We start from the raw sequence: 12421 nt of genomic DNA, 5'->3' as shown, positions 1-12421 counted from the left end.
CAGCTGTCTCCAGGGCAGGAGCGCTTCTGAGACACAGCCATAGCATCTGGATTTCACTCACAAGGACAGGGCTGGCTTGAGCCCAAGTGCCTGTTTCCAGGCCCAGCCTTTATTGCAGCAGGTAGAGACATTCCCTGGTCCCATCTCTCCCCAAATCAACAGCCAGTGGCACTACCCAGCACATCTGGATGAACCTGCTTGTGCTGGGTCAAAATCCTTCTGCTTGCCCCGCTGGTGGGACAGGGAATTCCAGAATAGTGACTTGAATAGCATGCTGCCACACTAAAATAAGTATTCTGATCAATTTCCTCAAAGCAAAAAGATAGAACCTGGAAATGGACAGAGAAAATAAACTACAAGCATGTAATTCTTTATGACTTTCAAAGGCTGGAAGTTTTTAAGGTGACTGACTGTAGAAGTCCTACTTTAACCACATGACTGTAAACATGAAACTCTGGTGGGTCACATGAAAATCCACTGCAGATTATGAACACTTTATCACATCCTTTCATTGTCAAGAGACTAAGTTCCAAATGGATCCACGTCTTACGTCTAGGATTTCTAAACAACCCTTTGGACTTCAACATGCGCTTTGAGCACTCTCTGACAACAAAGCCCTCCTGGGAAAACTCCTGCTTGTCAGGGTGACCACACCGGGAACATGCATCTATAGGCAGAGCTTTCTGAAGCCATGTTAGATCAGAACCCTCACATTCAGAAGCAGCTGCATCACACATCTGAGTAGGTAAATTTACTTGGAACTCACAGAGTTCGGTGTTGGTTACCAGGCTACCAAAGCAGACAGCAAAGCCAGTAGGTTTCTCAAGCCCAAACTTGTCCGAAGGGCCTCATGGTGCACTTTCACATAGTTTATGAAATCTCCTGTCAAGTGCCACTGGTTTCATTTCAATTCATCTACATATGGTCTAAGAGCACAGTAGGTAGGAGTTCCCATTGTGGCTCAGTGGTTAACAAATCCTACTAGGAACCATGAGGTTGCAGGTTCAATCCCTGGCCTCGCTCAGTGGTTTAAGGATCCGACGTTGCCATGAGCTGTGGTGTAGATCATAGATGCAGCTCAGATCCTGGAGTTGCTATGGCTCTGGCGTAGGCCGGTAGCTATAGCTCCGATTGGACTCCTAGCTTGGGAACCTCCATATGCCATGGATGCGGCCCTAAAAAGACAAAAAAAAAAAAAGCAAAAAAAAAAGCACAGTAGGTAAAACAAGATTTCAACATACTATGAAATCTTATACACCAAGAACTCCTGAGAAACTGCTTGAGGTCAGCCTCTTACGTCATGAGCAGACACATAGTCCTCCCATCTCATCCAGACCATTAAGCTACAGCATTTTCTCTGTAAGACAAGCGATGCGCTGTCACTTAGTAGATGTTTCAGGCATGGAAACCTCTGACCAGTGGAAAATAATCAGAGTCAGTTATTTTCCACTGGTCAGAAGGAGCAGGGCAATAGCAAACAACAATCTCCCATCTTTAAAAAGAAGTCAGAGGATGGGAGTTCCCGTCGTAGTACATTGGAAATGAATCCGACTAGGAACCATGAGGTTGTGGGTTCAATCCCTGGCCTCCCTCAGAGGGTTAAGGATCCGGCATTGCCATGAGCTGTGGCAATGCGGCTTGGATCCCACGTTGCTGTGGCTCTGGCGTAGACGGGGGCTACAGCTGTGATCAGACCCCTAGCCTGGGAACCTCCATATGCCACGGCTGTGGCCCTAAAAAGGCAAAAGACAATAAATAAATAAATAACCAAATAAAAAGAAGCCAAAGGATTTTGCACAGCAAAGGAAACCAAAAAGAAAACAAAAAGACAACTTACAGAATGGGAGAACATAGTTTCAAATGATGCAACAGACAAGGGCTTAATCTCTAGAATATATAAGCAACTTATACAACTCAACAGCAAAAAGCCAATCAATCAATGGAAAAATGGGCAAAAGACCTGAATAGATTCTTCTCCAAGGAAGATACACAGACGGCCAACAAGCACATGAAAAAATGCTCAACATCGCTGATTATAAGAGAAATGCAAATCAAAACTACCATGAGATACCACCTCACACCAGTCAGAATGGCCATCATTAATAAGTCCACAAATAACAAGTGCTGGAGGGGTTGTGGAGAAAAGGGAACCCTCCTGCACTGCTGGTGGGAATGTAAACTTGTACAGCCACTATGGAGAACAGTTTGGAGATACCTTAGAAATCTATACATAGAACTTCCATATGACCCCGCAATCCCACTCTTGGGCATATATCTGGACAAAAGTTTCCTTGAAAAAGACACATGCACCCACGTGTTCACTGCAGCACTATTCACAATAGCCAAGATATGGAAACAACCCAAATGTCCATCAACAGATGATTGGATTAGGAAGATGTGGTACATACACACAATGGAATACTACTCAGCCATAAAAAAGAATGACATAATGCCATTTGCAGCAACATGGATGGAACTAGAGACTCTCATCCTCAGTGAAATGAGTCAGAAAGACAAAGACAAATACCATATGATATCACTTATAACTGCAATCTAATATGCAGCACAAATGAACATTTCCACAGAAAAGAAAATCATGGACTTGGAGAATAGATTTGTGGCCGCCCGGGGGGAGAGGGAGGGAGTGGGAGCTTGGGGTTATCAGATACAACTTGGAATGGATTTACAAGGAGATCCTGCTGAGTAGCATTGAGAACTATGTCTAGATATTTATATTGCAACATAACAAAGGGTGGGGGGGAAAATGTATACATGTAAGTGTAACTTGGTCCCCATGCTGTACAGCAGGAAAAAAATAAATAAATCATAAAAAAGAGAAAAAAATAGTCAGAGGAGTGGGGAGGAGAGGGAAAGGAAAGACATGGCTGCCAAGTACTCTCTGAAACTATGACCTTCTTCCACTCACCCCACATCCACCTCATACTGGTGGGCCCTTCTGCTTCCCTTTGTATCCCTGTGCCCTTCCTGCCTCCAAGTGCAATCAAGGCACCTCCATCCGGAGCCCCAAAATGTCCATGGGCATCACCATTCTCCTCTCTGCTTCTCTTGATCAACACCATGCCGCAGGCCCTCCAGCCTCAGCTGGAACTGGCCTGCCCCAGGCAAGCAGACCCTGTCATTTCTCTGTGAGAGTGGCCTCAGGCCCTGTGTGGTCTGCACACTCAGCCCTTCACTGCAAAGTGCCTCTCTCGTGCTTGTGCTCAGAGAGTGCTGGTCCACTTAGTCCAGACTCTCCCCTGGCTTCGGTTCCCTTTACTGTCTGCTAACAGCCAGCCTCTCCCAGGCAGGCAGGACACCTGTATCACCCAGGTACAAATTAACCAATGAGTGGAGAATATTGTGTGTCATCAGCAGTGTGTGCCACCAGTGTCTTAATCAACTGCAGACGCAGGAGTTCCCACTGTGGCTCAGCGGGTTAAGAACCCGATTTGTATCCATGAGCACACAGGTTTGATCCCTGGCCTCACTCAGTGGGTTAAGAAACCATCGTTGCCATGAGCTGCAGCATGGGTCACAGATACAGCTTGGATATGGCGATGCTGTGACTGTGATGTAGGCCGGCAGCTACAGCTGATTCGACCCCTAGCCCGGGAACTTCCACATGCCACAGGTATGGCCCTTAAAAAGCAAAAGCAAAAGCAAAAAAAACAAAACAAAACAAAAAAAAAAAACTGCAGACCTGTAGCAGAGCAGAAAGAGACCAAGACTCCTATTTCCTGAGAGCGCCTGGCACCTGAAGCTCACCTGTGACACAGATCTCCCTGAACTGGAGGGGCAGGAACAATCACACCAGACATGAGGAACACACACTGGTCATTGCTGAGGGTGTGAACAGAGCACACTAGCCATATTGAGGCTGCTCTACAAAGCTGTGAATACTGCAAATGGGAGCCTAACCTGGGAACTATCCAAGGGTTCCTAGGTTGTAACCACTGAAAACTGAGGAGTTTCTGTATAAAGATAACCATACTTCTGGAACACACAAGCAAATGAAAGAATAACCTTTCACCATGAAAGTCGATGCGGTGCTATGGAGCTGAGGACATGGCAGGAAGTGGAGCTCCAAGGGACTCCACAGCTCTCAGCATTCCAGGCCCAAGAGAGACCCAAGGGGGCTACAGGGACTAAGACGGTCAGTGTTGGCAGTGAACTGATGTGGAGGTCGCAGCTGTGGGGCCATAGTGGGTGAACACAGAAAACTGACCAAGCCCATGCAAAGTCAAAAAGGTCCTTCTTTTTCTAAGCCACACGACATACGAAAAGAATGAGGACATGTACACCTGTAATGTGTCGAGCCTTTGAAAAGACTTTAACAACACTCAGTGTTTCACATGGCATCTCCAGCCTGATCAAGGCAGCAGAAGCATCAGCTAGAAGCGGCCCTGCAGAGCCAGCATCACCTTTTATAGTCACACAAACAGCTCATCAGCCACTCTCAGACAGACTATCTTCAAGTAAGGGTAGTGACAGATGGCTCCATTTTAAAGGCTTACAGAATCACAGTTTTGTCATAGTAACCAGGAACAGAATCCTTAAGGATCTACAGAACTGAGTTTTTGGCATCACTAGAATCTCTGTAGTTTTTAGTCAAAGGGAAGACCCACTCCCATTCTTGTCCCTGAGCTGGGCAGCTTCCCCCATGTTACAGGCCTGCATTGGCTCACTGTATAAGCACTAAAATCGCTTTGGTTTAGAGGGCGATCTAGTAATCTACAATTTCCACAGTTCATAATACACTTTAGGCTGCATGTTTTGGGAAACTTTTCTCTATTTCCAACTAAATACACGGTGACTTTAACATTCCCTACCTTAGTACATAAAATTACCTAGAACAGAAAGGCATGATTTTTCCCCAAGTATTGCAGTGGCCCACCAGAAGATGGGAATACTGATCTCAACTTTTGCCAAAATTTTAAACAACAGTTTCTGCCTTCCCACATCCCCCTCTACCCCAGCATTGATCAGCCGGTGGTCTCAGAGGGAAGCCACCACAGGTGCCCTGTCAGCCTCAGGGGTGCGCAGCAGTACACCCACTGCACTGGCGCAGCCCCGCGCACAGCCAGTGTGACGGCCCCCAAGCACTGACTTCTGGAAAGCGCAAACCACGTCTCATGGACACCAGAGCAGACACTACGGTCACTGTGCCTGGGACATTCTGACCACGGCAGGATGGTGGCCATCGGGACTGTTTCCAGAGCAATGTTCAGTTTAAAGTGTAAACCTGCTATTTTATCATTTTACTGAATAAACACCATTAGTGGGCTGTTGCTGAGGGAAAAAAGCCCGAGGCTTGTCCTCTTTTCGTGAGAGCCCCGATGAAGCCCACCTCCTTTATGTGGGGGCTCTCTGGGCGAACTCAGTCATGATTCTTCTAAGGCTTTAAAAATGCACAAGAGATTACGAGGTACCGAGGAAAACAAACAATGGATTTTACAGTACATACATTCTGGTGGAAGTCTGTTCTTTCTAAAAGCAAGTCTCTCAGTTTTCTTTCTGCTTTCTGCCAAGCTAAACAGGACTCCGTAAACATACTGACGAACTGGCCTATAGAGCAGGGCGGCGGGAGGCAGGTCTTTGCTGGCTTCATCTTCAATAGAAACAGCAATTTTGATTTCACCCTTTGCATGGAAGAAAGCAGAATAATATTGCACATTTTTCATGTTGAATTTACAATAAACTCACAGAAATATACTGTATTATCTCCAGTTAACGAAATTGCAATTCTATTCCAAATCAATTGCTTAACAAGTTGCCTACACCAAGATGTTTAGGGAGAGTTCATTTAGCAGGCTGCAGTCATAACATGTGCTCAAAAAGTCAAAATAAAATCTTCATTGTTTTATTTTTTTTCTGGAACCAAGAAAAAAAAAGAAAACACGTAGAGGACCCCAAAGTCTTTGAAACCATCTAGATAGATAACATCAGATAACAAATAGAACATGCTGAGAACTGGGAAATTTTATTTATGCGTCAAGATGGTCCTACACAATGAAACCCATAATTTTCCATGACCTATATGAAATCCAAGAAATGAGCATCCTGAAAATAAAATAGTCAAATTTTCTTTACCAAACTCTTCCAAAAAAATTACCATATACAAAAATGATGTTCCTAAGAGAACTCTCTTAAGTGTTACTCGTTTTTCAAGTGTTCGGCAAGTATTAGGCCTCCGCCCTCGCGCAGCAAGTACTCGATAGACGCGTCCCATTGAATAAGAGGGCACGACAGCCTCTAGGCGGGGGAAAGGAAGCAAGCCTGCTCTCTTCGTCACCACCATGCACCTCTGCCAACACAGCAGAGGCTTCACTGCGGCATAGGACTATGCCTCCAGGACACAAATGACTGCTAGAACCACCTGCACCTGATTCCATTCCAAAAATTCTGTGGTCCTGTCTCGAATATTTTATGCCATCAAGGTACATCTCAAGAGATTTCACAAGGAATTTTATTTATTTGTATTCATAACATAAAAATATATTTATGACCTCCAATGTCTATTAAATTTATTGGTTTATACTCTGTCAACATTATGAGGCTTTGAGAACTCTCTACATTCTTACCATGAAGCTTCACTTCACTGCAAATGTCTCAGTCTGGACAATTTAATACCCAGAGCTATTCAGCGCCCAAGAAACAGCACACATTTCAGTCTAAGCTTTTCTCGGATGTATTAAAAAATTTTAGGTGGCACCTTAAAAATCTGAAGACAGTCAAGTTTACTTTTCTCAACCACAGACATTTTATGAATATTTTCCCTTGAAATCAGTAAGTACTGAAGAGAAGGACAGGCAGTTTGCATCATTCAGACAATTTAACCAACAGTCCCCAAGTCAGACCCACTAGTGTGGCACAGGGGATCCAGGGACCTTATATCCCAAATAACCCTACAGAGAAAGGGCACAATCTTCCCCAAACTTGGGTTGCTTTATTAGCAAAATCCTTTTCCGGCAGTAGTAACTTTTACTTACCCTTATAATTTATGTTGGACCTGAAAAATAAAATGTTTACTTTATATACTTTATAACCAGAATCTGAAAAGTGATACCACACATGCATACCCACGTCAAATAACAGATGAGACTTGGAGGCAATTACAATTTAAAAATACATTAAAGGACTGAATAAATGGTACTGGTCTTTTTGTCCTTTATTTTATAAAATGTAATATTCTTCATGCCCTTTAATTTATAAAATATAAAAGTAAGTAGTTCCAATTAGTCCATTAACAGTTAAAGTCCAGCTCAGGAGTGCTATGAAATGGGAGTGACTTTTGTATTTACTAACACCATTCTACAAACCATAGATGGACTGCAGAAAATTGGAAGAAAAGTCTGATTATGTATTATGGCATGGATACCGATGAACACATATTAAAAATGCACATAGCAACCAACCAATTCCACATGAGAAATCTGGTCACCAAGGTAACTTCTTAAATTGTGAATCTATGATTATGAACATAAAGACTAAAAGTCATTGAGGAAATTTAAAGGCACACAGATCCATTCAAGACACTACGGTTCAGAAACAATGAATGCCACACTGTATATCTATTTGAGCATACCTTTGGTAAGATATTAATAAAGTAACAAATCTGTATTCCATTTTTGCTCTAAGTTATCAATGAGGTAGAGGAACAAGTCAAAGCACACCTAGTGCTATCAGCCACTCAGAAGTTGGGTGTTTCTAGGACAGATGATAAATCAAATACTGTATGTGATATCACAATTAAACCTGACATTATGGAATAAACACTGTGTGGAAAATTTTTAAATTAGAAATAAAAAGAATAAAGTTACAAATCAGAAAATAACATGATGTGCCATTAATTAGAAATTTCAAAAGTATTTTATATTAAATAGAAGAGGAAAATAAGACTTTTCGGAGGCTCCCCTTTTATTGTATTAACATGTATCAATTTCCATCTTTTTTTCTCAAAGTTTTTAACAGAGAAATTGAATTTCGTTTCAAATACTTTGTAAGGTAAAAAACAGCTCTGAAAGGAACTCCCACAGGAGTGACCGCAGAGGCGGTGGCCGCACCCTCGGCCCCTGTGCATACCTTTGTCAGGACATGGAAGATGTAGGGGTACATGAGCCCCTTCTTGTGCCGGTGCTCGGCCACTCTCAGCACCTCAGGTGCAACGGGGGGCAGGGGCGGGGTGGTGATGTCCATGTGGTTCCTGGTGGGCATGGACAGGAGGCACGGAATTGGCTGAACAGTGCCAATCTGGCTCCCCTTTCCTTCAGCAAGCTGGCTGCCCGAAGAGGCAGTGGACGAACCTTCTGCCTATAGCGCAATGGGTGAGAAGGGAGAAATGGGTCATGTCAGGTTTCTACTCCTTTAACCTGTTTGTCCACTCACAATGCAGGGTCCTGTCTGGAGAGACGCGATTAACAACTTGACCACTGAGGACAAGGGCGCTCTGGCCCATCCCTCCTTGGACAGAGGCGGTAGCAAATGGAAGCCCAGCATGCCTGTGCTGGTGGAAGCCTGGAGGAGCCCATAGTGTGAATGGCTTTCCGTGGCTACTAAGGCCTGTCCCACCTGGCTCCCAAGCCCTGTCCCACCTGGCTCCCCTCAAGTGGCCAATTCCTGTCTCTGCGTTCCTTGGAGTCTTTTCCTAAACGAACTAGCACTATCCTCTCTACAGATGAAGAGAGGATAATAATCCGAGAGGATATGTCATTTGTCCACGAGACTAGGAATCTGTGGAACTGGGCCTCACGCGGACGGACACCAATGACTGGACTGCTGCAAGACAGCAGGACCAAGGAAAGGCAGACGGAGACACCAGGTTTTCTCTTCATAAATTTTAGCCAAGTCTGCATTGTTTACCAAGAGAAAGGATCATTTTCACAGTAAACTTCTTTTCTCACAATAAATGTTAGAAATAATAATTGCTTACTGCTTCATTTTGTGACATCTTAATACACATTTTTCTTTTTTTTTTTTTATGGCCACACCTGCGGCATATGGAAGTTCCCAGGCCAGGGGTCCAATTGGAGCTGCAGCTGTAGCCTACGCCACAGCCTCAGCAACACGGGATCAGAGCTGCAGCTCACGGCAATGCCAGATCCTTAACCCACTGAGTGAGGCCAGGGATCAAACCTGTATCCTCACAGAGAAATGTTGGGTCCTTAACCATGAGGCCACAACAGGAACTCCCATTTTTCTGTTTTGAAACAAAATGTATTCTTTACAATGGTACGTAATAGGTGCTTAATTTTATCCTTTAAAATACACAGTACCAAAATTGCTCTTAAGAATAACTCATGGAAAATTCACAAGTGTTTTCTATACTTTCCATTCCACAGACTGTAGACATAAACAACTGAAAATGCTCTGGAAGGTATTTTGCAAACAGTAGGTATCCAGAAAGCATTTCAGTTATTTACTTGCAGGATAATCATTCAATAGGGAGAGTGTCTGAGAGTTGTGAACAGACTACTAACATTCCATCACCTTGTATATATACAAGCCCTCCTCCAGCCAGAAACCAGCTCATCCTAAGTGATCATGTGTGGGGATAGATGTGGCTCTGGAAGTTAAAAAGATACTTGTAGAGATCAATTATTAACAAGTCGACATAGAAAAAGAAAAGAAAATTTAGTTTATTTTCATTTTTAATGTCTACACCCCAGCTGCCTTCTCACTTAATCATCATGAAAACTACACACAAATAAGACTATGCACCGAGCAGAGAGGAAGATCCCCACCAGGCCCCACCCTGCCCTGCAGAAGAAGTAGGCTCGGGTGGCACTGCCCTGGGCTCCTCCTCTCTCTCTCACCCCTGCCAGGGCAGCACTCGTAACATGTTTAAAAAATAGGGAGAACATTTTACTTTATTCATCTAATATTTTTGCTTTTTAGGGCCGCACCCACGGCATAGGGAGGTTCCCAAGCTAGGGGCTGAATCAGAGCTACAGCTGCCAGCCTACGCCACTGCTCACAGCAACGCCGGAATCCTTAACCCACTGAGCAAGGCCAGCGATCGAATCCGAAATCTCATGGTTCCTAGTCTCCTAGTCGGATTCGTTTCTGCTGAGCCACAAGGGGAACTCCAAGAACATTTTACTTTAAACCAATCCCTAGCACCACATGCTGGGAGAAGGAGAATTTGAAGGACTAAAAGGCATAGACTTAATACTACCTTTGTTTGGTCTCCTGGGTCTCCCCGTGCTTGAGGTTCTGAATGGCTTCCTGTCTTCTCCCAGCCAATTTTGTTCCCACTGATATGGCTGAACATAAAATGAACAAGATTACTGATTAGTGTTGACCACTTCCCACACATGCTCATGATGATAAGAAGGGCCTGCACGGAGCCGACGGACTCAATGATGCCTTATGCTTTACTGATCTCACCTCCCCCGAAAACCTATCTTCAGAAAGAATCCTATCATGGGAACACGTTCTTCCTACTTCAAACAGGTGGGTGGTCACCACTCACTGTGGAAGAGAAATCAAGCACCTAACCTATGCCCCACCACTCGTCTTAAAGACAGTCTAGGATGAGCTAGTGCCGTGGGGTACAGAGGAGACAAATGCAGGCCTTGCCTTTAGGAGCTCATTCCGCTTGGAGCAATAGACCAGAATTCACATGTAATTGACAACTGCCAGGCACCAGAAGATTAAATGTCATCTGGATCACACGTTACTCATAACTTACAAATAAATGTAAGATGTTACATGCCGAATGACAATTCACGGGGGCATTCCTATTTGCAGAGGGGGCATGAGGCTTGTGGCCTGCCATGGCAAAGAGAACTCACACAAGAAAAAGTCAGAGGCAGGAGGACACCTCCCAGCCCAAAGGGAGGGAATGGACTTGGTGAGCTCAGAGAACAGGAAGTTACCTGAACCTTATCTGGGGAATGACTTTATTTAGCAAAGTAAAAGTGGGAAAAAGAGATGGGGAAGACTACGGAGTACCTTAAATGCCAAAATGAGGTATTTCAATCAGTGCTCTTCAAGAACTGTGGGCTGTGGCCTACTAGTGGTCTGAGAAAACAAGGTAGTGGATTTAACAACCATTAAAAAAAAAAAAAAAAAGAATGAAAGAAAAGATGGCATTCCCATTATGGCTCAGTGGTTAGTGAAACTGACTCAGGCCCTGGCCTCGCTCAGTGGATTAAAAATCCAGCATTGCCACAAGCTATGGTGTAGGTCGCAGACACAGCTCACATGCTACTTTGCTGTGGCTGTGGTGTAGGCTGGCAGCTACAGTTCTGATTAGACTCCTAGCCTGGGAACCTCCATATGCCTCAGATGCAGCCCTAAAAAGACAAAGAAAAGAAAAGAAAAGAGACAGAACAGACTGGATGCAAAAGTGGTACGAATGGTATTATTTCATAAACTCTTTGTTCATTTCTGCATTATGGGTCACAGTGTAAAAGGAAGTTTACTGTGGTACTTGGGTAAATCGTGTGAAAAGCACTGTCCTAGAGGGAAGATAGTTCTAGCGGGGCTTGAGCAGAGGCGGGATGCTACAGGCTTGGGTGATGGCCCAGGCCACTCCAGGCTTCCACCCCTCTCTTGTCCCTCCCCTGCAGGGCTCATGCCAAAATTATCTTCTAAAACCAGTGCTGGCCACCAGGCAGGCCAACATAGAGCTTTTATTTGGCCTGACTCACATGATAAAGGGGTTTTGAGACCTGGTAATTCTATCTTCCAGTTGACTTCATTTTAGTTCTATTAAACAAAATAAAACAAAGCAACACAAAAGGCAGTTGCAAAAAGAAGAGGAGACACAAAAAAGCTGTCCCATCTCAAACCAAGAACCATGTCCCATGTCGTGATATCCTGGAGCCTCACTCTAACTCCGTGACCCCAGTCATGGGATGGGAGATTCCCGTACCTCCACATGAAACAAGCTGGCCCAGATGCCCAGTTAGCCAGCATCCAGGGCCCCGGTCTTCAAGAAGAACTCAGAGAAACCACTGCCTGGTCCAAGTTTGCTACTCATGTATGCAATCTCAGGCTACAACTTTGAAAAACCAGAGGAAAGTCTGGTGATGAGAAGGAGGCATGAAATAAATGTATCCTGTTTAAAATCTAAGTGAAAAGCAGCTACTATGCAAGTACGTATGAAGTTGGACAAACTGATTAGCCAATCAAGTATTCACTGAGGGTCTACCAGTCAGGACATGTTACGTGCTAACTGTGCCAGGTCCTCTGAAATGGGAAAACAGAGGTGGGTAACCCTATCATATACACGTCTGGAGTGAGTGTTCCAAGCAAGAGACACAGAGAGAAGATTCGCAGCTCTGAATTGAACTAGATATGTGGTATAAATAGAACTGCTTAAAAAAGGCTGGTGACATTTATTCTGTGAAACTTTGGAACAAATTATTTGGATAGTTACATGTTTTATAAAGAAATACAACATTTATTACCTACA

At 44.2% G+C, this 12421-nt stretch overlaps 1 protein-coding gene across 2 annotated transcripts in view; it reads right to left on the bottom strand.

The window, feature by feature from the left end:
• The window catches only part of FAM120A (constitutive coactivator of PPAR-gamma-like protein 1), a 113281-nt gene that overhangs the window by 34970 nt on the left and 65890 nt on the right, over window positions 1-12421 (bottom strand). For both annotated transcript variants that reach the window (XM_021088177.1, XM_021088178.1), the window contains 3 exons: window positions 10175-10262; window positions 8083-8310; window positions 5465-5639 (listed from right to left, as the gene is read on the bottom strand). In XM_021088177.1, the coding sequence (XP_020943836.1) occupies window positions 5465-5639; window positions 8083-8310; window positions 10175-10262 (491 nt within the window). The remainder of the gene's footprint in view (window positions 1-5464; window positions 5640-8082; window positions 8311-10174; window positions 10263-12421) is intronic.

The sequence above is a fragment of the Sus scrofa genome, chromosome 3, assembly GCF_000003025.6.
Source record: "Sus scrofa isolate TJ Tabasco breed Duroc chromosome 3, Sscrofa11.1, whole genome shotgun sequence".
Lineage (NCBI taxonomy): Eukaryota > Metazoa > Chordata > Mammalia > Artiodactyla > Suidae > Sus > Sus scrofa.
This window is presented reverse-complemented; position numbering and strand designations above follow the sequence as displayed.